General features: G+C 56.5%; 7 protein-coding genes across 7 annotated transcripts; 5 read left to right on the top strand and 2 right to left on the bottom strand.

The window, feature by feature from the left end:
- Window positions 1-616: 616 nt before the first annotated feature.
- On the top strand, window positions 617-2243 carry LY79DRAFT_571080 (60S ribosomal protein L23). Its single transcript, XM_060559215.1, has 5 exons — window positions 617-791; window positions 1201-1248; window positions 1342-1588; window positions 1722-1799; window positions 1862-2243. Exons 1-5 carry the CDS (start codon window positions 778-780, stop codon window positions 1892-1894), a joined length of 420 nt encoding a protein of 139 aa, XP_060408041.1. The 5' UTR covers window positions 617-777; the 3' UTR covers window positions 1895-2243.
- Window positions 2244-2847: 604 nt separating this feature from the next.
- Window positions 2848-3868, top strand: LY79DRAFT_571072 (uncharacterized protein). The gene has a single exon (XM_060559214.1). The coding sequence runs from the start codon at window positions 3143-3145 to the stop codon at window positions 3596-3598; it is 456 nt and encodes a 151-aa protein (XP_060408040.1). The 5' UTR covers window positions 2848-3142; the 3' UTR covers window positions 3599-3868.
- Window positions 3869-4770: 902 nt separating this feature from the next.
- On the bottom strand, window positions 4771-8460 carry LY79DRAFT_527966 (uncharacterized protein; the record flags this gene model as incomplete). The annotated part of the gene is made up of 2 exons (XM_060555981.1): window positions 4771-4940; window positions 4998-8460. The coding sequence occupies 2 exons, from the start codon at window positions 8458-8460 to the stop codon at window positions 4771-4773; spliced, it is 3633 nt and encodes a 1210-aa protein (XP_060408039.1).
- A 2048-nt stretch (window positions 8461-10508) lies between these two features.
- LY79DRAFT_618400 (maintenance of telomere capping protein 1) lies at window positions 10509-12451 on the top strand. Its single transcript, XM_060562022.1, has 2 exons — window positions 10509-11251; window positions 11356-12451. The coding sequence occupies exons 1-2, from the start codon at window positions 10660-10662 to the stop codon at window positions 12318-12320; spliced, it is 1557 nt and encodes a 518-aa protein (XP_060408038.1). The 5' UTR covers window positions 10509-10659; the 3' UTR covers window positions 12321-12451.
- Window positions 12452-13896: 1445 nt separating this feature from the next.
- Window positions 13897-16530, top strand: LY79DRAFT_653740 (malic enzyme). Its single transcript, XM_060562613.1, has 5 exons — window positions 13897-14537; window positions 14599-14791; window positions 14842-15138; window positions 15200-15443; window positions 15498-16530. The coding sequence occupies exons 1-5, from the start codon at window positions 14232-14234 to the stop codon at window positions 16276-16278; spliced, it is 1821 nt and encodes a 606-aa protein (XP_060408037.1). The 5' UTR covers window positions 13897-14231; the 3' UTR covers window positions 16279-16530.
- A 926-nt stretch (window positions 16531-17456) lies between these two features.
- On the bottom strand, window positions 17457-19194 carry LY79DRAFT_674389 (carboxylesterase; the record flags this gene model as incomplete). Its single annotated transcript, XM_060564292.1, has 2 exons — window positions 17457-18488; window positions 18574-19194. The coding sequence occupies 2 exons, from the start codon at window positions 19192-19194 to the stop codon at window positions 17457-17459; spliced, it is 1653 nt and encodes a 550-aa protein (XP_060408036.1).
- Window positions 19195-19850: 656 nt separating this feature from the next.
- Window positions 19851-21918, top strand: LY79DRAFT_66261 (major facilitator superfamily transporter). The gene is made up of 3 exons (XM_060562818.1): window positions 19851-20510; window positions 20589-21558; window positions 21616-21918. The coding sequence occupies exons 1-3, from the start codon at window positions 19969-19971 to the stop codon at window positions 21640-21642; spliced, it is 1539 nt and encodes a 512-aa protein (XP_060408035.1). The 5' UTR covers window positions 19851-19968; the 3' UTR covers window positions 21643-21918.
- The last annotated feature ends 518 nt before the right edge of the window (window positions 21919-22436 follow it).

Genomic DNA, 22436 nt, shown 5'->3' with positions numbered 1-22436 from the left:
TTTTCATTCGCGATCATCAAACGTGCAGGGCATCCAGAAGGACAAATACAAAAATCAATTATGCCTCCTAGCATCGCAATAAGACACGTGAAATCTGGAAAACACTTCAGAGAATAATACCTTTCGTACTGAAGAAACATTTAGCGCAGACGGAGAGTTTCAATGAGTATGCAGGAATACATGGCAAATCAGAATATGCCATTCGTAATGGAGCGAGACAACAGCGTGATACCAGGGTGATTCGAACGGGAGTCTGGAAAAACTGTGCCATTTTTATCATGGATGAAAATGTTTGATTTACACGGGCTTCCAAATATCCATTCCAACTGTGGTACACTATTCTCACCAAGATGCACTGCATTTTAACCTCCCTCAAGGCGATGAAGATGGCGATGGTGGCACCAACCACACCACAGCCATCTTCATCGCCTTTAGGGTGGTTAAAATTGCAGTGTATGGATGCGAACCATGTCAGCATCTGCCGGTGTGGCTGGTGCGTTGACGCGCTGGACATTGGCATTGAGCTTGGGGAAAAGATGCCAGTTAGGTAAGCTACGACACACCGAGTCACGTGGAGATAAGATAAACAACTACTCGCTTCCTTCCCCAAAAATTCGTAGGGTTTCTGCCGCTTTTCCTGCGGACCCACTCACGAAATCGAAAACACACCTGAAGTCGTGAAATTGTTCCACGGTCTGCTACTGCACGATTCCACGTCCGCCATCTAACCCTTCCAGCCAGCCCCGTTGTTGAACCCGACACCCCCAAACCGACACAATGGCCAAAATCTCGTAAGTGACTTGCCTTGCCGCTCTGAATTGCTCGACTCCTCGACGGCGCGACTTTCGCGACTCCCTACTTCCCCCGCCTTGGCTGTCCTCGGTGGTGGGAGGTGGGATGGCAACTCGGCGATGCGGGCGGGCGCTCCAAAAACGATACGCGATGCACGAACGACGCAGAGAAAGAGAGGGAAAAACATTCGACGAGAGGGATCGGAAGGTCTGGGACATTTTGGAGATGGAAACGACTGCGAGAAAGACCAGACACAACTGCGATAAATCGAGACTTTCCCTTGGACGTCTGGGGAAAAAAAATCTGCAAACGCCCCCGCCGACTGCCGAGACGAAACGCCGCGCCCGTCAAGAGAGGAACCGAGCAACCGTGACAATCGATGCAGAAGTGCTGATCAAATTCTCACAGGCGTGGTGCCCCTGGTGGCAAGCTCAAGATGACCCTCGGTCTCCCCGTGTACGAACAAGTCCTAACCCTCCGACCGTCTCCTCGCCCCGAACAAGGAGACGCGACGGCGAAAAAAGGAACTCCTGGCTGACTTGTGTATAGTGGTGCCGTCATGAACTGCTGCGACAACTCCGGTGCCCGTAACCTTTACATCATCTCCGTCAAGGGTATCGGTGCCCGCCTCAACAGACTGCCCGCTGGTGGTGTCGGTGACATGGTCATGGCCACCGTCAAGAAGGGAAAGCCCGAGCTCCGCAAGAAGGTCCACCCCGCCGTCATCGTCCGCCAGTCCAAGCCCTGGAAGCGCTTTGACGGTGTCTTCCTCTACTTCGAGGACAACGCCGGTGTCGTAAGTGCCCCCCTTCGATGTTGGAGGATGCGACGCGCCGAGTAGGATGGGCCTCGGCCTCTGCGCCAGTCCGGTCACCAGCCGTCGTCGTTGAAAGCAAATAAGGAACTCTGCTGACCAGAATGCTCCACAGATCGTCAACCCCAAGGGTGAGATGAAGGGCTCCGCCATTACCGGCCCCGTCGGTAAGGAGGCTGCTGAGCTCTGGCCCGTAAGTTGCCCCGAATGATGGACAGGAACCTCGACCCTCCGTTACTGACACCTTTTTCTCAGCGTATTGCCAGCAACTCCGGTGTCGTTATGTAAAGGAGTTTTCTTTCACAAAGTCAAGAAACAAAAGGGCGAAAAGGACGACGTTATGGCTACGGATTAGGTCAACCGGTGCGGAAACCATGGGACACATCATCATCACCATTCTCCCCCCTAAAACCCTTCCCTTGGAGAAGCCTCTCCGGTGACCGGAGGGGCCGAGCAGAGGAAGGGTATAAAACAATCAGAAAGAGGGTTGTTGGCCTGGTCTCATTTCTTTTTAGTTTCCTCGCTGGAACTGGCAGGCTCTGCATTTCGGCTGTGGCGTGTAAAGGGAAAGAAATTTCATACCAGGCATTTCGCATACAGAGGAGATACAAAAATCCGATTCTTTGCGCACGTTACACATTCCCGTCCGGCCGTCCTACGGCGATTGATGAAGCCCCCCTCCCCTATTTGTCCTGTGCATTGTGAGGCCTGCCTGCCTGGTGCGGCCCCCGAGGAGTTCGGCACCGCTCGCCGGAGGTCTCCGGAACTGTGCCGCCCGGTCAAGGCGGGAGCCCTGCTCGGGAGGGGGGCCCAAAGAGCCAATGATGCCTCGCTACCCGATGATTCTCCGAAAGCAGTGGGCGCAGCTCACCTCCTGACGGCATGACCCAATGTAGTAGCATTGCCTTTGGGGAGGTTAAAATTGCAGTGGACAATTTGCACAGCCGAGAGTATCCTGAATTTCGCCACGAATAGAGAAGGCGTCGCTGGGTCATCCGTATGAACTAGATTTGGAATGAGGTGTAGCCTACCTCCAACGAGAGGCCGCCGTCGCCGCCTCGAAGCCTTGTCAGGATTCGTCTCGGCCCGAGCCGCCTCGTCGGTTGCCGGCTTCATGAAGCGAGTTGGAGTCCGTTGCTCGTATGCTTGCCCGCGGGAAAGACACATTACGGCGCGGTTCATGCTTAAGACGGAGCCAATCCTTTGAGCAGTTTGCAGGTGGTTGAAGGTGACTCACCTCCTCCCCGCCCCCCCCACCCCCGCCCGGAAGTTTGCCAAAGAAGCCGGAGTCTGCGCGGGCGGGCTCTGTATCCCCGCCGAATATGCCACGGGCGTCAAGATCTCTCGGTCGGTATTCAACTTGTCACGCTTCCTCGCATGCCTTCCGACGGGCCTGGGATTAATTCTACGTGAGATGCATTTTCGGCGACGGACGACTCTGATCCTCCTAAAGCACAGTTCACTGTACTTGGCAGGAACGGACTTCTAACAGCGTTCGCCCGGCAGCAGCGGAGCTTCCTGCGGGATGGGAGGGCGATGGCGACGACGATGGCAGAACGCGTCTATGTACGCCATCCCGCCGAGCTGGCTGGGTCTTTCCCAAGGCTTCTTCGCCCGAAGGATGAAGTATTCGCTCCGACCGGCATCCTACGTACCAAACCCAAAGAGCGAATCGGCTTTCACCTGTCGTTTCCCGGGTTTCTCGCGGTTGTCTCTTTTCACTGCGTTTTTAACTCGGGCGGAGAGGGTGAGACCCACCCACTGGCTGCCCCCAGGTGCACCAGGCGCGTAGGCAAGGAAAGAAAGTTCTGCGTGGGGGTTCAACGATGCAGTCAAGATGCCAGAGAATCGTATACCTATACTTTACTGCAAACTGTTGACGCCTGCGTATTGGTGAGAAAAAAAGAAAAAAAAAAAGGCAGTGAATATTCGCCTCCAAAAAACCGGATAAACTATTGCCGCAAGGCACGTCAACGCCTGCGGCAAGGTTAAAAATGCATTGAAGCGCAGGCTCTGGCGTGGGGCCTTATGCATGAGGGAACTGAGAGAATATGTGGGGGGGCTAAGCCGGCCAGCGCAGCTTAGGGACGTTCGTCGTCTTCTCTGTCAATCGCCTCTCGCCGAGTCCGTGGGATACGGTCTGCCAACGAGGATGTCCCGATGCGCAGGAAAGACGCGAAATCGACGTCGAGGAGGACGGCGACGGCATACCGTCGCCGTGTGAGGCTGTTAGTCCATGTACCAGACAAAAATAGCGGATCCATACCCTACGGTACGGAATATCACGATACCGTAGCTTTAGCTTTCGCATTGCATCATCATCATCAAAGTTGCTTTCGACATCAACATCAATTGCCTCAAAAGTATGCACTCTATCACGTTCCCCCCTCCCCTTCCCTCCCCTCATCCGAGACCGCGTCCAATGCCGCCCACGCCTTGGATGCGTTTCGACAAGATCTTTCGCAAGAAAACCAGAGCAGATCCCTCTAACCGGGCCCGAGTCGAGCCAACACACGCCAACGAAGATGACTTCGCTGGCAGGGATCCAAAGAAAAGTGGAAAGAAACAAAACACAAGATGAGCAAGAGAGAAAAAAAACATCAGATGAAGAAGCAAACAGCCCTTGTGATTCCCCTCCTATTCGGAAAGAGTAGGCTTCGCGGCCCGCTCCGTCCGTTCAATGCAATATCCGTACGCTCTTTTTTTGGTTTCCAATCCCAAGGTAAAAAAATATCAAGAAAAAAAAAAGGAATTTGATGCCCTCGCTTCCCGATGCCGATGGTATGAGAGAAAGTCTCCCAAAGTCGTCTCTCCGTTGCTACTTGTACTTGGACGAAAAACAATTAAAGTGTGGCAGATGCAGGTCGTCTGTGTTTACTTCACCCGGCTTGTCCACGCCATTCGGACGCGACTGTCGTCATGCGAATGGGTATACAATACTAGATAGCTGTTGGGAAAAAACAAAATATCAAAATATCAAAACCCTGCTCTGGGAGTAGAGGCATCAATGCTGGTAATGGTGTTCGTGGCTTTCATGACCGCCTGGTCGACCTTGGCGGGGTTCGTGTGGCCTTTGTTGCCATTTCGACGCGGCAGACCCACGTGCCGTCTCTCATGATGGTAATAGTATGGTATATGACGATATGGTATTGGATAAACCACATCTATTTGCTCGGCCCCATGGGGAAGGGTCCAATTTGCTGGAATGACATCGCCTTCTGCTGGGCGGCTTGGGCGGCTTGAGCCTCGGCAAGTGCTGCGGCTTGCTTCTTCGCAGCGAGAGTTGCCTTTCTCTTGTTGACGGCACCCTGCATACTGCCGTTGAGCCATCGTTCTGTGATGGGTGTTAGCGACACCTGGTCGGGCCAAAGTTGAATCGTTGCAAACTTACTCTTCATCGACGCCGACATCTTCTCCGACTTGGTCATGGTGGAGTAGTCCTTCTCCTCTCCGGCCTGGCTTGGTGGTGCCGAAGACTTTGCTGATGCGGGCGCAGAGACTGGCGCTGGCCGGGGTGTCGCAAGGTTGTACTCGCTGACGTCCGTCGAGGTTTGACGCGGGGATGGTGCAGGTTTGAGGGTCCAGTGGTCTTTTCCTATAAGCTTAAAGGACACCGTCAAACGGGGAGAGTCGGGCGCAGTCGACGATGTCGAGAAGTCGTGGAGCTCTGTGAGGATCTTCTCCGACGCCGTCTTCCTGGGCGCGAGCTCTGGCGCGCTCTGTTTCCGGTTAATACGGATGATGCGAGACTTCTTTGGCTGGGGTTCCGGCTCCGGTTCCTCTTCGTCAGCGACGGTCTCCTCTTTCCAGTTCCGATGCCGTTTGTTCTGGCGCAGCCCGTAGGTTGAACCATCGTCTGAGATGGTGGCGCTGGAGGACGACGAGGTGGGGCGAGACTCGTCAGTCGTCTCAGCGGTACTGGTAACATGGCCGTTGCTCTGTCTCTTCGCCGCGCGACCACGCTTCGGTGCCGGCTTCTCTGGCTCCTCTGGCTCGGGTTCCTCGACAACGACGGCCGCCGACTTTGGCTGGCGCCCACGCTTACGCTTGGGGGGCTGCGACTGCTCTGGCTCGGGAGGTGGCGCGACAGCGTCCTCCTCAGGTACAGGAGTACCGGGCTCAGACACCACCACGGCAGACCTCCTGCCCCTCGGCCCCCTCTTCTTCGGTCCGGGCCTGGCTGGCGAGGTTGCTTGGGGCTCCGGCTCATCCGGCTCCTGCTCTTGCGAGGCGGCCTTGTCTGCGGCAGCAGCCCTTCCTCTTCTCCTGGGGCCGGGCTTGTTACTTCCTGGAGTTGCTGCACGGTGGTCGTCCTGTAACACACCGTCGAACAACTTGGGGGGGTTGCGGGCTCTTTTGCCCGAGACAATGACGCCGTCGCCTTCAGCCGCCTTGGCGCTCGCCTGAGGCTGGCTCCGGAGCTGTCGACCTCCCTCACCACCACCCTCTCTCTGCGCACCGGGGTCCTGGTTGCCGATCTTGTTGGGGTGAGGGTCGTATTCGAAGCCGTATGCATTTGCCATGATCCTGTCTTGCCAGCGTTGATCGAGAATCCCCGCGTCCTTCTCTTTGATGGTAGCTCGAGAGCCCTGCACCTCAAAGTCCTTTTCAATGTACGAGTCTACCTTGGCAAAGGCGTTTAGGTCGGCCGTCTTCTTTTCGAAGGCGGCGTCTTGAGCGGCTCGACGTTGAGCATTCTCTTGATCGTCTACGATTCTGGTGCATTTCTTATACTCCTCTTGATAGGCGACGAGGCACTCGTTGGCCTTCTCCAGGAGATACCAGAGCTCCTCATCCGAGAGTTCCTTGGTGTCCTTCAGGTAGGCAGCGAACTCAGTGGGATCTCTAAGCTTCTTGAACTTGTACTGCTTGCGGAAGCGCTGCTTGGGCATGAGTGGAGCCGGCGTACTCGTACCGGCGATGGCAGCGGGCAGCACCGGTGAGCCTTGACGGGGCGTAAGGGCAGGAGTAGGGGCCGCGGAGTTATAGGCAGAACCTTGGGACAGTGGTTGGCCCTGGCTGTCGGGCGCAAGATCTTCGTCATGCTCAGCGTCGCGGTCGACGTCATCGCCTTCGCCATCCGCGTCCGCGTCCGCGTTCCCATCCTCGTCTGCGTCGACATCAACCTGCTTGTAGTCGGCGTTTGGGTCGGCCTGGTACGCTGCGTCGTCGGCATTCTCCGCGTCACCGCCGGCCTCGGCTGCGTCAGCATTGGAAGCCGGCGCCGAAGCCTCAACAGCGACGGGGTAAATGGAGTGGGTGACATATTCGCCGTCGATGTAGGGTGTAAGGTGGGACCATGCATAATGTTTTTTCGTCGCCTTGGGAATGGAAGTGGGCCGCGGAGACGCGGCTTTTGGTGGGTGGACAGCAACATCATGCTGCGTATCTGCGTCTGACTCTTCCGAGGCGTAGGCGTCCATGTCATGTTTGGATTGAGAGGATTTTTCAGGCTGGGTACTGAATGACTCAGCAGCGTCGATATCGTGCTTTTCATTGCCGTGTATCGCAGCAGCAGGAACCTGCAAGCTTTGTGTCTGCTGATGAGGCGGCAGGTCATACTTGTCGGCTTCGACATGGCCATTGACGACTTCTCTATGAGTGTCTCGCTTAGGGGCAGGCTGTGGTGCCTCCTCAATAGGTCGTGCAACAGTTACATGGCCACTGTTGGTGGTGGCGGCGGCGACGGCAGCTTCATGGTTCTCGGCGACGGCGAGAGCCGAGTTTTCCTGTGAGCCGAAAACCACAGTTGGCCGAGTGGCCGACTCAACCGCTTGCGGCAGGGCTGTTCTCTGCGGCAGGCTTTCGGTCGGACGCACAGGAGAGCTGGCTTCTCTCTTGGGCTGGAATGAGAAATTTTGGGAGAATTCAGTGCGGTGTGTAGGCACCTGCTCGGCCTGTGGGCGTGAGCCAGGACCGTTGATAATGGTAACATGGTTGAAGCGGATCGGCCGAGGATGTGCCATGATGGGACTAGAGCGCATAGCAGAAGGTGCGGCGGCGCCCGAGACGTCTTGAGCCTGGCCTGAGTGCCTGTCGTCGCGCTTGACAGTATGCTGGTCGACGGGGGACATGAGTTGATGGACGTCCAAGGCTCTACGGCGGATGGGGGATGAAGGCTGTTCATGTTTTTCAGGGATTGAAGTGCGACCCGAGTGATCGTTGTCGTCCTCATCATGGTCCGAGGCGTCATCGGAGCTCACGAGATCGGAAGAGTCGCCGACGACCTCGATGGTATCCTTGACAATGTCCTCGTCTGATGGCTGAGAGTGGAAGGACTGCGGTTCAACGATGCTCCTGCGGGCCGGGGTCCGGCGGCGAGTGGCGGCGGCGGCGCTGGCGGCGGAAAAATCTCGCGAGGTCGCACGACGCTTCTGAGCAGCGGGAGTAGAGTACTCGTCGTCGGCGACTTCACTGTCAGCGCGCCTCTTACGGGTGGCGGCACGAGGAGCGGGGATGGCAATCTCTGGCAGCTCGTCCTCAAAGTCGGCGGCCGAGTAATCGATTTTGGCACGCTTCCGCAAAGTGTGCGGGCCCTTGCGGTATGCCTCGTCGTCTTCATCGGCGGCGCCTTCAAAGCCAGTGCGAGACTTCTTCCTCAGGGCCGTCTTACCGGGGCCGGGGGCAGTGGTGGAGGGGGAGGAGCGAAGGCTGAAGGGGCTGTTTACAGGAATGACTTTAACGCTGCGACGATTTTGCGGCGCGGTCTGGGGAGTGCGAGAGGCAGCAACGGGGGGTGAGCGCGTCATGATGGTCGAGGTAGACTCGGCGCCAGCGCTGGTATCAGACTGTATGCTGAAGGTTGGAAGAGTTTTGCGACGATTCGGACGGCTGCTACGAGAGCGCTGGTCCATGACGGTTGAATGCGAAGAAGAGGTCGTGCAATGAGGCGATGAAGAAAATAAATAAGACGGATGAGCTGGCTTACGGAGACGGATATGTTGGGTTTGTTGATGGTGATGGGGTGGTGCCGGAATAAGATGCCGGACGGGGGAAAGAAGTCATTCAGTTAAACAGACGTAAGGCTTCTTCTGAATAAGTGGCGAGCGGTGAAAATAAGGCCGAAGGAGGATTCCTCTGGGGCGGCGCGGACGGATTGGGGCAGCAAAGGGAGAGAAGGGAGAAGAACCGGCGGATGAGGTGAGGTATGGACAAAACCGGAATCGATGCAAGTGGTGATGTGGTTTGACTGAGGTGAATGAGAGAAGAGAGAGAGACCGGACTAAGCCTGTCTGTGCCAGCGTGGTGTGTGCGTGTGTGTGTTGGTTGTGGTGTGCGTGGTGTGAGTGAGTGTGTGTGTGTGTGTACTTGTGCCTAAGCTGCTGATGCTGCTGCTGCTGCTGCTGCTGAGAAAGCCAGAGCTGCTCTCTCTCCTATGGTGCCGGTGAGTGGCAGAATAGGGCCCGGCCAGTGACGACGTGCGCGATACCCAGAGCAAACAAAAAGGGGGTCTGGAAAAAGCCAGAGAGGAGGAGAAGATGGTGACGGTGGTTTCTCTTGGGCCAGGTCGTTGGCAATGGGAAATATCTCGGATGGAAAAAGTAGTGATTTTTGGTTGTTGGTGGCCCGTTCCAGTCTTGTTGCTGAGATGGCCGTTGCTGGCAGGGACCGAGTGGAGCAGGAGGGAGAGAGAGAGAGAGAGAGGCTGACGGTCTTCCGTTGGCCTGCAATTCTGAATTTTGCCTGCCGGGGGACCCTGTCCACGTCCACGTCGACGACGTCTGATCTATATGGGCGGGCTATTGTTCCGTTCTGCGGGCGAACGAGGGGTGAGTAAGTGATAAATAGTGCAAAGTAATGTAGGGCAAAGCAAGGCAAGCAGATTAGAGTAGAGTAGAGGAGAATTGACACACGGCAAGGCAAGGCGAGGCAAGGAAGGCACGGCAACTGGACCCCCTTTGGGATGGTTCCTTCCTGGACTGGCATTGGCTGTTAGTCTTTCCGAGCCAGCCACGCCGACTCGGTGAAGGTGAGAGACAAAATAAAATAAAATAAAATAAAAGGGGGTACGTACCTCGCAGTTCTGGTGGTTCAGTCAGTCGGTCCTCCTAGGGTTGCCTTGCCTCTGTAATGTAATGCACTGTCAATGACCTTACAGCACGCTCACAGCTAAGGCAGGTACCAAGTCTTGTGTCTGAGTGCGCACGAGTCCCTCCGGAGCAAGGTCGCTTATAGGGGCTACAGCTGTGCTGTTCACTGGGAATAATTCCAAAGTGTCCTTCTGCATTCAGGTAGAGGTGCCTGCCTACATTTCTTAGGTAATCAAAGATTGCCCCTGGGAAGAACACCAGGTCAAATGGTCGGTCACTTCAGACGGACACGACTAACCCCACACAGCACGCTTTTTTCATTTACAGCCGGGGTCGGCAGCCAATGAGAGAACACGGCTCTCTCCTCTTCCCAATCAGGACTAGCCCCCTTTCTTTTATCTTCTCGACCTGATGCATGGCTCCGTCCGTCCCTGATGATGCAAGTCTCCAGCTGCCATTTGGTCTCTGCTGACTGCGCGCAGCTGTGCGACTCCCTCAGATACGTAGGTAGTGAGTGTACCATACTTCAGCTCCCTAAGCGTCTTTTTGGATGGGAAGCAGTTCAGCATGTTCCATTCCTTCAACTTCAACATCGGCTGTGTGTAATCTCAATTATAGGTATTATCTAGAGCTGTACATACATGATATCTCTGCGTCGTGCCGGCATACATCGTCCTCGTTGTTCCGACTTTGACTGTCCGAGTGGCTTTCCCCATATCTATTGTTAGGTACATACTTCAACATCTTGTTTTAAGAAGCCGTGTTGGTCCCTAGCGTCGCCTGACTCAGCTCCTACCTAGGTGTCCTTCTACAGGTAGGTAGTAGGTACCTAAACCATCTGCCTGCCTGCCTACCTACCTACCTACCTAGCTACTGTAGGTACTACTACTCACTGTACAACTTGCTGCACGTATGTACCTTATCTAACGGGCGCCTCAAAGCTGCCGCACCACAGCTTGTGACGTCTGCCCCGCAAGTAACAACTTCATCACCACATCAACACGTCGACACTACCCACCCGCCATGGCCTCCAAGAAGACCAAGTCCGCCACCTCTGGCGATGATATCGACGACCTCTTCGAGGGCATCGGCGACAACGCCGCCCCCAAGAAGTCGCTCGAGAAGAAGTCCAATAAGCCCACCACCGCCGCCTCCAAGGCCCTGGCCGACCAAGACATCTTGGCCGAGCTCGAGAAGGACCTCGAGCAGCCTTCCCGCCCGCACACGCCCCGTCTTAAGGAGTCGGCTGCCAAGGGAATCCCAAAGCGCTCCGCAACCCCCACCATCGACGACAAGTCTGCTGCCGCGCCCCGCAAGTCCACCGACAGCGCCCGATCCCTCCGCGCGAGCTTCACCCCGAGCGCTACGAGCTCCGATCTACAAGAACCCGACAAGAAGCCCGCCGAACAGTCCGCTCCCACCCCATCGGCCGCCGTGCCCGAGGCTGCTGCCCCCGCCGCTGGGGGCGGGGGTGGTTGGTGGGGAGGCATCTTCAACACCGCGACCGCCGCCATGAAGCAGGCAGAGGCTGCGGTCAAGGAGATCCAGAAGAACGAGGAGGCCAAGAAGTGGGCCGAGCAGGTGCGAGGAAACGTTGGTGGACTCAGGGCTCTCGGTAAGTACCTACCTACCATTGGGGCTCGTATCGTGATATACAGGCTTCAAGGGCCGTCGGCGACTGGTGAGCGCAATCGGTTGCTGACGACGACCTTTGTTCAGGAGACAACCTCCGCCAGCAAGCACTCCCGACCTTCACCAATATCCTCCATACCATCGCTCCTCCCATCAGCTCCCACGAACGGCTGCTCATCCACATCACCCACGACATGGTCGGGTACCCTTCGCTCGACCCCTTGATTTACGGCACCTTTTCGCGCGTCATGTCCCAGGTGGAGGGCGGCGAGCTGATGGTTATCCAACGCGGCCAGGAGAACACCAGCCGCAGATACTCCAATGACAGCGGCGCGGGCTGGCGAGACGGCCCTTGGTGGAGACAGTCCGACTCTCCTAGAGACCTCGGCTTGATCAAGGGACTAACCGAGGGCACCAAGCTTTGCCGTGCTGGCGCCGAGGGCTACGCCAACGAGTACTTTGGTGCCCACGGAGGAATCGAGCAGGCCAGGGTGCGGGCCACCGAGCCCTTGAGCGAGGATAACCCCGTGCGCAGCTCCGACCTGTTCCTTGCCGTCCAGGCGGTGGTCACCACGTCCGACTCGGCCCTCTTTGCCCACACGGCGGCTGTCGAAAAGGAGAAGGAGGCCTCGACCGTAGCCGAGCAGGACGAGGCGGACGACCTGGTTTGCTTTGCCGTCTTCTGCTTGGACCCAGTGCACGAGATCGAGTTCTCGACCATCAGCCAGTCCATCCCGGCCAAGTGGATCCGCTGGCTGGACGCCTCCAACCCGCTGACCCCCGCCAGCGGCGAAGACGGCCAGGAACCCTCTTTGAACCAGTCCATTCCCGACGAGATCCGCGAGATTGTTGAGAGCGGTGGCGTTGACCCCCGCGAGTGGGTTGCCGAGTGGATCGAGGAGCTGCTGAGCCTCGCCGTCGGCATCGTTGCTCAGAGATACGTCGCCAGGAGGATGGGGGTCGGTGAGGGAGGCATTGGCAAGGGCAAGAGGAGAATGGACGATCTCGTCCAGGACGGCGGCGGCGAGGCGGCCCGGGCCGGCCTGATTTGAAGAGCGACTTCGCCTGGGATTGTGTGTGTGAATGATTCTGTTTGGGTGTTCAGGGTATACCGCTTCCTTAATCCATATCGTAAACAACGGACGGCTCTGGACGCTGCCATCAAAGTCCAACGGTCCAATCATCTTGACCTGTTGCATGTCCTCAGATGATGCGCAATATCTACTTGGGTGACATGCCGTTCCCCTCGATGACTAGCTTGGAAGGACCATGGCACCTGGGCCCAGGCCCTTTCCCTTTCCCTTTCTCTGCGCTACGCAGGAACATACGCAAGGAAGTGGAATGCTTCTTGGATCTATATGGGTTTTCAATCTCATGTTATCATAAAGGGGGATGTCATGTCATAGACGCTCTCCCATCTCCATTTTCCAGCATTTTGTTGAAGTTCACGTGAATTGCAATACCCGCTAGCCTGGCTGCTTGCTGGCTTTGACCGCCCTGTCCATGGCAAATCGACTTACACGGCACGGATGCCCAGCCGGCGCCAGGTGCACGTGCCGTGTCCCCACATCATTTCACGTTCCATCCCCGAAGATCCCACCCCCGGTTGTCAGGGGTTCGTTCAATGTCCATTCCCCTTCCCCGGCTTATGTAATATGGGTTTCTCGCGCCGTAAAAATCCAATGAGAAATTTTCCTTCTGGCTGCCAGCCACCTTGCTTCACTTCACACACACCAAACACCGCCGACCATGTTGCGTGATCGGTACACAAATTATGGCAAGCGCGGTGACGTTTTGGCAAAAAGACACAGGACAGCTCAAGTGAGCCTCGGCAGGAGGATATCCCCTTCCCCTCGTTGGAGGATTTGGCATTATTCAGTGCCCAATCTATCCTCTGATCTCTGCCGCGATGCTTACACCGGCACACCAAGCCATCATGTAACGCCACGCCATGCCATGCAATATTGTCATGAGTAGGAGCAAAGGCCAAACAAACCAGCAGCATCTACCCCAGTCACTCGGGCTTCTCACGAGTCTTCGCTTCGGCGGGGGTCTCCTTCTTGTGCCGCGTTCTGCGGTGCACTCTGGAGAGGACTGGAACTACCACTTGACGGAGAGTAAGAACTGGTCGCGTTCCGCGTCCCTTTCCCTTTCCTGGCTGCGAGAGAGAACAGGACCATCATAGTCCACGCCCATCTATTTTTACCTACATGGGCGAGGCTCCAGGCGTACCGACATAGCTTTTTCATCATTACCTGTTGTATTTTGATATTTTTTGGCGGTTTTGAAATCTACTGTGCATGACTGTGCTGTCGAATATATGTGAATGGATGATACGGATACAGAACCCGTGACATGGTATCGGGTGCCCAGCCCACCCGTGCAAGGCCCTGCTGGGACCTCCCGAACGTTGGAGAACTCGGAAAGGAGAGATGAAGAAACAAAGAAAAGGTTCGCATCAACCAGTCCCGAGACCCAGTTTCGGTGGTTCTCTTTTGCGGATTGGTCCACGCAGTATGCGGGCGCTGTTGTCAGTCCGTCACCCTTTTCGTTTTGCCGCATTCCTCGAAGGGGACGTTGACGTCATTTTCCAGTCAGCGCACTCGCTTGTACACTACACTAGGTATTAGGTGTTGCTACCATCTTGCATGTGCGCACTATTAGGTAGGCAGGCATGTGTATGTAGTTTAGCTTGTAGCATTTTAGTGTTTCCTTCTGCCGAGAACAAAGAACATATTGGAAGCCCAAAGGTTCCATCCCACATCCAGTGCCGTCTATCCACGTCTGCATGCGCTTCCTGTCACGTCGTGTTGAAAATCGACCATCGTGCAACTTGACGACTTCCCCCTTAAAGCCAAGCTCAGCACCACTTGTTTCGCTCCTGACGCCATCCCGGAGATCCCTGAACCATCTTCGCAACGCCATCGACTTGTCGCTTACACTCGCCCTGCCCATCACACACCATGGCGCTGAACAAGGACCACAAGGGCTCAAAGTTCTCCCAGTTGCCGCTGAGCACCAGCGGTCCCATCAGCTGCGCCGTGACCGGCACCGCGTTGCTCAACACCCCCTACCTCAACAAGGGGACTGCCTTCCCAGAAAATGAGCGTCGAGAGTTCAACCTCACCGGCTTGCTGCCACAGTGTGTTGATACCCTGGAGCAGCAGCTGCACCGCGCCTATGAACAGTACAAGTCGCGGCGAGACGATCTTGCCAAGAACACGTTTCTGACTTCGTTGAAGGAGCAGAACGAGGTGCTGTACTATCGGGTATGTTGTGTCCGTCGTGGTTCACGGAAAGCATGTTTCGCGGGGTCTGACGGCCAAATAGCTCTTGCAAGAGTATCTCCCTGAAATGTTCAGCATCGTCTACACCCCGACCGAGGGAGACGCCATCCAGAACTTCTCCCGCCTCTTCAGGAGGCCTGACGGCTGCTTCCTCAACATCGAGGACATTGACCGCGTCTACCACGACCTCGCCCAGTGGGGACGGCCAGAGGATATTGACTACATCGTCGTCACCGGTATTATCCATTGCCTCCCAGCATCCAGATAGACACTAATAATATTTCAGATGGCGAAGAAATCCTTGGCATCGGCGACCAGGGCGTCGGCGGCATCTTGATCTCAGTGGCAAAGCTTGTCCTCACGACGCTTTGTGCCGGTGTGCACCCCAATAGGACACTGCCCGTTGTGCTGGACTGCGGTACGGACAACGAAGAGCTCTTGAACGACGAGCTCTACCTGGGTCTCCGCCAGAATCGCGTTCGAGGACACAAGTATGACCGTTTTGTCGACGAGTTTGTCAAAGCTGCTAGGAGATTGTACCCGCGCGCTTATATACACTTTGAGGACTTTGGTCTCACAAATGGTAAGTCCTATCTGAATCTCTATATAGATTCCAACTAGTATTAATGCAACCGCGAATCAAGCACGGAGAATTCTGGACCAGTATCGCCCTCACATCCCATGCTTCAACGATGATGTGCAAGGAACAGGCTGTGTTACGCTCGCCGCCATCATGGCTGGGTTGCACGTGAGCAACCAGAAACTCTCCGACTTGCGTTTGGTTGTCTTCGGCGCCGGGTCGGCTGGCGTCGGTATTGCAGACCAAGTCAGGGATGCCATTGCCGCCGAGAGAAACATCGGCAAGGAGGAGGCGGCCAAGCATATTTGGTAAATTGCGACATTCTCAAATCTGAACCCCTTTGCTAATTAACCTCTTCCTAGGCTGCTCGATAAGCCCGGTCTGTTGACGACAGAAAGCGAGTTGTCGTCAGCCCAGAAGGACTATGCGCGAGACTCATCTGAGTGGAAGGGCAAAGATGGTTCCCTCCTCGAAGTTGTCAAAACCGTCAAGCCCAACGTGCTCATAGGCACCTCCACCAAACCCAAAGCCTTTACCGAAGAAATCGTCCGAGCTATGGCCGAGGGCGTCGAGAGGCCCATCATCCTCCCGCTCTCCAACCCCACACGCCTGCACGAGGCCGTGCCCGAGGACATTTACAAGTGGACCGACGGCAAGGCCCTCGTCGCGACGGGGTCGCCGTTCAAGCCTGTCAAGGGACCCTGGGGCGAGGGCGGTAAGGAGATTGAGATTGAGGTGGCCGAGTGTAACAACTCCGTCGTCTTTCCTGGCATCGGTCTGGGCTCCGTGCTGTCCCGCGCGAGACTGGTCACGGACAAGATGCTCGTGGCAGCTGTTGAGGGCGTCGCGTCGCTGAGCCCCGCTTTGAAGGATCAGAAGGCGCCCCTGCTGCCCGGCGTCGATGTCGTTAGGGATGTCAGCGTGAGGGTGGCGAGAAGGGTGATCAAGGCAGCCGTTGAGGAGGGCGTCGCGATGGAGGAGGGCATCCCCGACAACGATGTGGACTTGGACGAGTGGATCCAGGAGCAGATGTGGCAGCCCACCTACCGGCCGCTCAAGCTTGTCGAATTCAGCGAGGCAAGTAGGGAGGCCAAGGGGGAGATGAAGGTCGCGGGCAGCTTGGCCAAGGTTGGAAGCTGGTAGAGGATGTCGTTCAGTAATGAGCACGCCGCCAACTTGTCTTTACGGTACTTTGAGACATGAAACCAATTCGAATTACAGCAGGTTCGTATACGTAATACAGCGGCAGGATCTACAGTTTCCCATCCTGGCAATTATGCCTCACCGACCCGAATAACATTACAACTGTGTCACAACAAGTAACTATGGTATTTTTGAGCTTGCTATCTTGGCCTTCTAGGGGTAATATCAAACTTGCATTATGCAACGCTGGATCAAATTTTATTTCCATACATTGAATAGGTACAGCGCACATAGAAACCTAGCCATCATATGCAGAAGATCATGATCTAAGAGTTTCTGAGCAAAGATCAGAATAAAAAAACCTATTCCAAATCAGTAGTATTAATCTCGTTGTAATAGATAAAAGTAGGTTTAGTTGTGTAGTCTCACAAGTTTTTTATTCATAGTCAATTAAGATTGTACACGGATGGGTAAATGTGTATATATACGTATATACAATGGTAGAAATTAGGGCTCATTTTAGAGAAAAAGAAGAAAGAAAAGGAAGAAAACAAAACAGCAAAACAGCCGGACAAGAAATTAGCTGGTTAAAGAGACTCGAGTGAACATGACCAACCGCCAAGCCGCCGTACCTGAGCCATTATAGAACCGTTTACACGTGACCCGGAACCTATGGCTTGACAAACGTGCTCCCGCCAAGGCCGCCGTTGCGGGTTATGTAACAAGCACCACAACCGGTGAAATGCTTTCTTTTTTTGTTGCACCCGTTTTGATGTTGTAGTGCCCCTGCTCGTTGTGCTGGTGTAGCCGCTATGAGTTTGCTGTGCCGATCTGATTGGAATGCTTCATTCCCAGGCTTATCGACGTTGTGAAGCGGCGGTGTTTAGCTTAAGAAAACCTTTGCAAGTCGGTAGTAAGTCCATGAGAAAAAGAAGAAGAAAATAAGGAAAAAATAGGAAAAAAAGCTATCCGTCCAAATAGAAAAGTAGCCGCTCAAGGGGGAAAAGAAATCAAGACTTTTTACTCCTCCATCCACACTTTCTTCTTCTGTTTTATTGACACCCAACACTTCGTTCGCGAATAAACTTGACAATAATTGATATCATTCTTTTTATTTCTATCTTTTTTATTTCTATCTTTTTTATTTCTTTCTATTTTCTCACCGACCATCTACAGCCTCACTGCTGTGACAGGTCGACCTTGCTCCACCAGAACTCCGACTCGGTCCTCGCCCACGTGTCGGGGCACAGTCTGGCCGGGGCCCCCGGCGCGCCGCCGACGAGCTCCTTGTTCTCCTCCGCGAACACCATCGCCTTGGGGTCGTCGGCGACGTACCTCTCCCACGCTGGCCTGTCGGGGCTGCTCTCGCCGCGGACGGCGCTGGGGTCGCCGGCCACGACGAAGCTCGTGAGGTAGGCGTTGAGGGTGAGGCACAGCTCCCGCTGGGTGGGCGAGAGGTCCATCTTGGCCGGCTCGCACGTCTCGTAGGACATGTTCTCGCCGTGGCGGGCGCGGTCGAGGAGGGAGCTCTCGAGCGCCCACTGGTACAGGTAGACGGGCTCGGGCGAGGCGCGCGACGCGAGCTCGGCGGTCTGCCGGACGGGCGCGACGTAGGCGTACTGGCCGTAGGCGACCTCGAGGCGGCGGTACTGCGCGCCCGTGCCGTCGAGCTGCTCCTTGTACGGCGAGTCGGCGACGGTGAGGGGGTCCGGGTAGAGCCTGTCGATGGCCTCGACGTCCTCCTTGGACAGCAGCGGCAGCAGGTCGGCGAAGAAGCGCGTGAACTCGTCCGACGCCGACACCTTCTTGTTGATGTAGATGGACCCCTCGTTGCGGTTGAAGCCAGTCATGACGGGGACCTTGCGCCACTTGCCGAGCCGCCAGGACTCCATTGGGGGCCGGGGGATGATGTTGCCGTCGATGACGGGCTGGAAGGCCCACCGCAGGGAGGGGTTGTACTTGTCGAACACGGCGATCTGGGCCCTCTGCACGACCTCGGTGGGCACGCTGCGGAGGTGGGCGAAGGTCCCGGCGGCGGAGAGACCGGGCGGGCAGCCGGTCTCGGTGAGGAAGTCGGCGAACTGGGCCTCGTGAACGGGGGCGCTGTAGGGGCGGACGGCGCGGGACGTCGGGGCGCCGGACTCGAGGACGACCTTGTGGAAGAGGGGCGGATCGTATTGGCCCTCGTCGTGCATCAGGATGTGGCCGATCTGGGGGCGGGGTGGGTGACTTGGTCAGGGTTCGGTGGTCTCACAGAGGGGGGGGGGGGGGAGAGGAAGGGCTTGGGCAACTTACCGAGTGTCCTCCAGCCGAAATTCCAATGAGGGTGACGTTGTTGGGGTCGCCGCCAAAGGCCGCGATGTTGTTGCGCACCCACTTCAGCAGGAGGAGCTGGTCCTTCAACCCCAGGTTGAGCACGCCCTCCTCGAAGCTCATAGTGGACGGGAGGAATCCCAGCGCGCCAATGCGGTAGTTGAAGGTGACGGTGATGAACTCCTGTCCCGAGTGAGCCAGGAACGAGGGCGAGTTGTGCATCATCGCCGTGCCCCTGTTGAACGCGCCGCCGTGGATGTGCACGGCGACGGGCAGCAGCGGCTTCCCGGCGGCCTCGGCGGTGCTTCGCGGCGGCCGGAAGACGTTGGCCGTCAGGCAGTCCTCGCTATACTCGTACGATGGGCCGGTGAAGAGCTGCTTGCCGGGGGCGACGGCGCCCCATTTCGAGGCGTCGATGGTCTCGGTCGAGGGCTCGACCTTGACCGCCGCGCGGAACCTGCGGTCTCCCGTCGGTGGGAGCGCATACGGGATGCCCTTGAACGCCTCGACCGGCCGGGGGAGGCCGTCCGTCAGTGTCACACCGACGACGGTCCCTTGCGTGAGCGTCACGGACGGACGGGCGTCTTCAATCGTTGATCCCATTTTGCTTTGGTGGTTTATTCCCCCCAAGTCTTCCGGCTTCAAAATGAGTGTATTCGTCGTCGAGGCAGAGTTGAGAGAGAGCATTCGCCAAGGAGGAGGGGGAGGAGTGAGGGGGGTTACAAACGATGTTGTTATCGATAGTCGGGAGATGAACCCATACCGGCCCGCCGAGTCGTTTCAAGCAAGCTTCGAGCTGTCGACTTATCGGGCAAGCTCTGTATCGTGGCCTGCTATCAGCTATCAACTCATCCCTGCGCTGGGCGAGGAAGAAGTTGATTAGGCGGACGTTTAATGAGAGGTGCTCCATACCCAGGCTGGTTTTCCCGCGGAGATCGGACGGCCGATCTCGGCGGAAGACGCGCACTCGGAGCCAGATCTGACGACCGGATCCCTCGCAGGACGCGCTCGCTCGTCCCGTCTTATCAGTTTCCCGAGTTCCGGTGCTAGTCCCCCCCTTGCCCCCGGACCATGGACCCCGTCACGCTCGTCCCCGCGATAAGCAATCGTCGTTGACGCCCAGATAAGTAACATCCCCATTGATGGACGCTCGTGCGTCTAGCTATCAGCTCATATAGATTTACCCCGGACTCGCTAGCATGGATGCCAAGGCGGTAAAGATAATGAACAGTCGACCCATGAGGCCCATTAAAGGGATATATCCCTTCTCCTCGTGGCCGGGAGTCCTTGGGAAGAGGTTCCAACCCGGATTCTCTCTCGGGCCAGCCAACCATCATCTTCCAGAGCCCATCCCCTGCCCCTGGTCCAACCGTCAACATGGACGACAAGGATATCGAGAAGACCGAGGATGGCCTCAAGCCCACAAAGTCGTTTACCGCTGGGGAGGTCGAGCTCCTCGACGAGTCGGCGGCGTTCCTCCACGAGCACAACATCAGCGAGGAGTACCTCGCTGAGCTGGTGAACGACAAGGAGAGAAATCGGCGGCTGGTGCGCAAGATCGACCTGACGATCCTGCCCCTGCTCGCCGGCACCTACGTGCTGCAGTACATCGACAAGCAGGCGCTGTCGTACGCGGCCGTGTTCGATCTGTTCTCGACCACAGGCGTCAACCAGACGCAGTATTCATGGTTCGCGAGCATTTTCTACCTGGCCTACCTGGTGGCCGAGTACCCGTGGGTCTACGTCGCCCAGAAGACGCGCATGGGCAAGGTCGTGGCTGGGTGCGTCTTGTCGTGGGGATCCGTGTTGATGATCACGGCGGCATGCTCCAACTTTGCCGGGCTCGCCGCGTGCCGGTTCTTCCTCGGCGCTTTCGAGGCGCCCATCACGACCTGCTTCATGATGATGGTGTCCATGTGGTAAGTTGGAGCGGCATACGCGCGCGACTCGTGCAAGCGCAGAAGACGAGAATAGGAGACACGACTAACACGGGCCAGGTACATCCGCTCGGAACAACCCTTCCGGGCCGGCCTCTTCTACTGCTGCAACGGCGTGGGCTCCATGATCGGCGGCCTTCTCAGCTACGGCATCGGCCAGATCGACGGGTTCCCCGTGTGGAAGGCCGTCTTCCTGCTCTGCGGCGGCATCACCGTCCTCTGGGGCTGCCTGCTTTTGTATCTCCTGCCGGACAGCATCCTGGGCGCCAAGCGGTTCACGCTCGAGGAGAGGGCCCTGCTCGTCGGCCGCGCCCGGCTCGCCAAGACGGGCGTCCTCAACAAGACGATCAAGCTGTACCAGGTCAAGGAGGCGTTCCTCGACCCCCAGGTCTGGCTGCTGTTTCTCTTCGTCCTGCTGAACGAGGTCATCAATGGCGGCTTCGCCAACTTTGGCAAGCTCATCATCAAGGGCCTCGTCACGGACCCGCTACTCACGACGGCGCTGGGTATCCCCCAGGGCGCATTCCAGGTGTTTTGGATCCTCGGGGGCACCTACACGGCGTCGCGCTTCCGTGACATGCGCACGATTGTCATGGCCGTGTGGCTGATCCCCACGATCATCGGATGCGCCATGGTCTGGAAGCTCGACCGAGCGCACTACAAGGTCGGCGTGCTGATTGGGTACTACTTCATCGGCTCCTTCGTCGCATCGCTGGTGCTCGCGCTGCAGATGCCGGCGTCCAACGTCGGCGGCTACACGAAGCGCATCACCGCCTCGGCCATCGTCTTCACGGCCTACTGCGTCGGCAACGTCATCGGCCCGCACGCATTCCTGGCCAAAGAGGCGCCGCTGTACCAGACCGGTTGCAAGGTCATTCTGGCGTGCGCGGCCGCGCAGATGGCCATCGCCATCTCCCTGCGGATGCTGCTCATCCGCCGCAACAAGGCAAGGGACGCGGCGGCCGAGGCGACCGGCCGCTCCCCCGACGTCGAGCACGACGACGACGACGTAGACCTGACAGATATGGAGGTTAGTTACCCCGAGCGGAAAACGTGACTGAACGGTAACCACTAACACGCAAGCCAGAACCCCAACTTCCGTTACTTGTTGTAGGCGTTGGATGCGTCTCGTAAATGCACAGGTGTTTGGATACGATGATAGATGTCTTTTAATATACCATAACGCGACCACGTTTGATCAAGGATATGAGCCAGACGATTGTATGCGGAAATTGCTTGCCCGTTGTAAATGTGGTTTTCGGCAAGGAAGATCAAGTTGTTCACCAGGAATAAATATATCACGGAAGCACATATCGAGTCTTCAATCCCGCGGGCGTGGGTTTCACACCAAGAACAACCGCTGCACTTTGCGGCTTGCCGACTCGAACGCCCGCGATTGGCAAAGCACAAAACGAACAAGTTGGCGAAAATCGTTGTCATATTTGTTTCTTTTTGACGGTCCGGCTGCTGCACCTAGATATGTAAGACCCGTATCTGTACCATGACGAACACCTTAACCGCCACGGCTTTTTCAAGGCCTGCTGCATCAATCTGCGGCACGGAGGCTATCGAAGTAGCCCCAGAATCCTCGACCATGGAGACCATCGAGGGTGGCACGAGAATCCTTCGCTAGCCGGTGGGAGGGAAGCGTTTTTGTGAAGAGTAGAGGACATGCGAAAACGGTGTCGCGTCGGAGCGAGTTGGAGAGAGAGAGAGAGATAGAAGGGGGGTTGTCACTGGACTGTTGTTTTTGGGCTCTGTGCTTGTTCTTGTCTTTTTTTTCTTTTATCTCGAACGCGGAAAATCTTCATTTTGTTGGGTAGTCGTGAACCATTCCTATGCCATTTCCCTCTCCGCAGAGAGCCGGACGCCTCGAATTGGCGATATACCATGCAACCAACTCTAGAT

This window comes from Colletotrichum navitas (assembly GCF_030913465.1).
Source record: "Colletotrichum navitas strain CBS 125086 chromosome Unknown LY79scaffold_121, whole genome shotgun sequence".
NCBI lineage: Eukaryota > Fungi > Ascomycota > Sordariomycetes > Glomerellales > Glomerellaceae > Colletotrichum > Colletotrichum navitas.
Note: the sequence above shows the minus strand (reverse complement) of the source record. Positions and strands in the feature narration are given on the sequence as shown.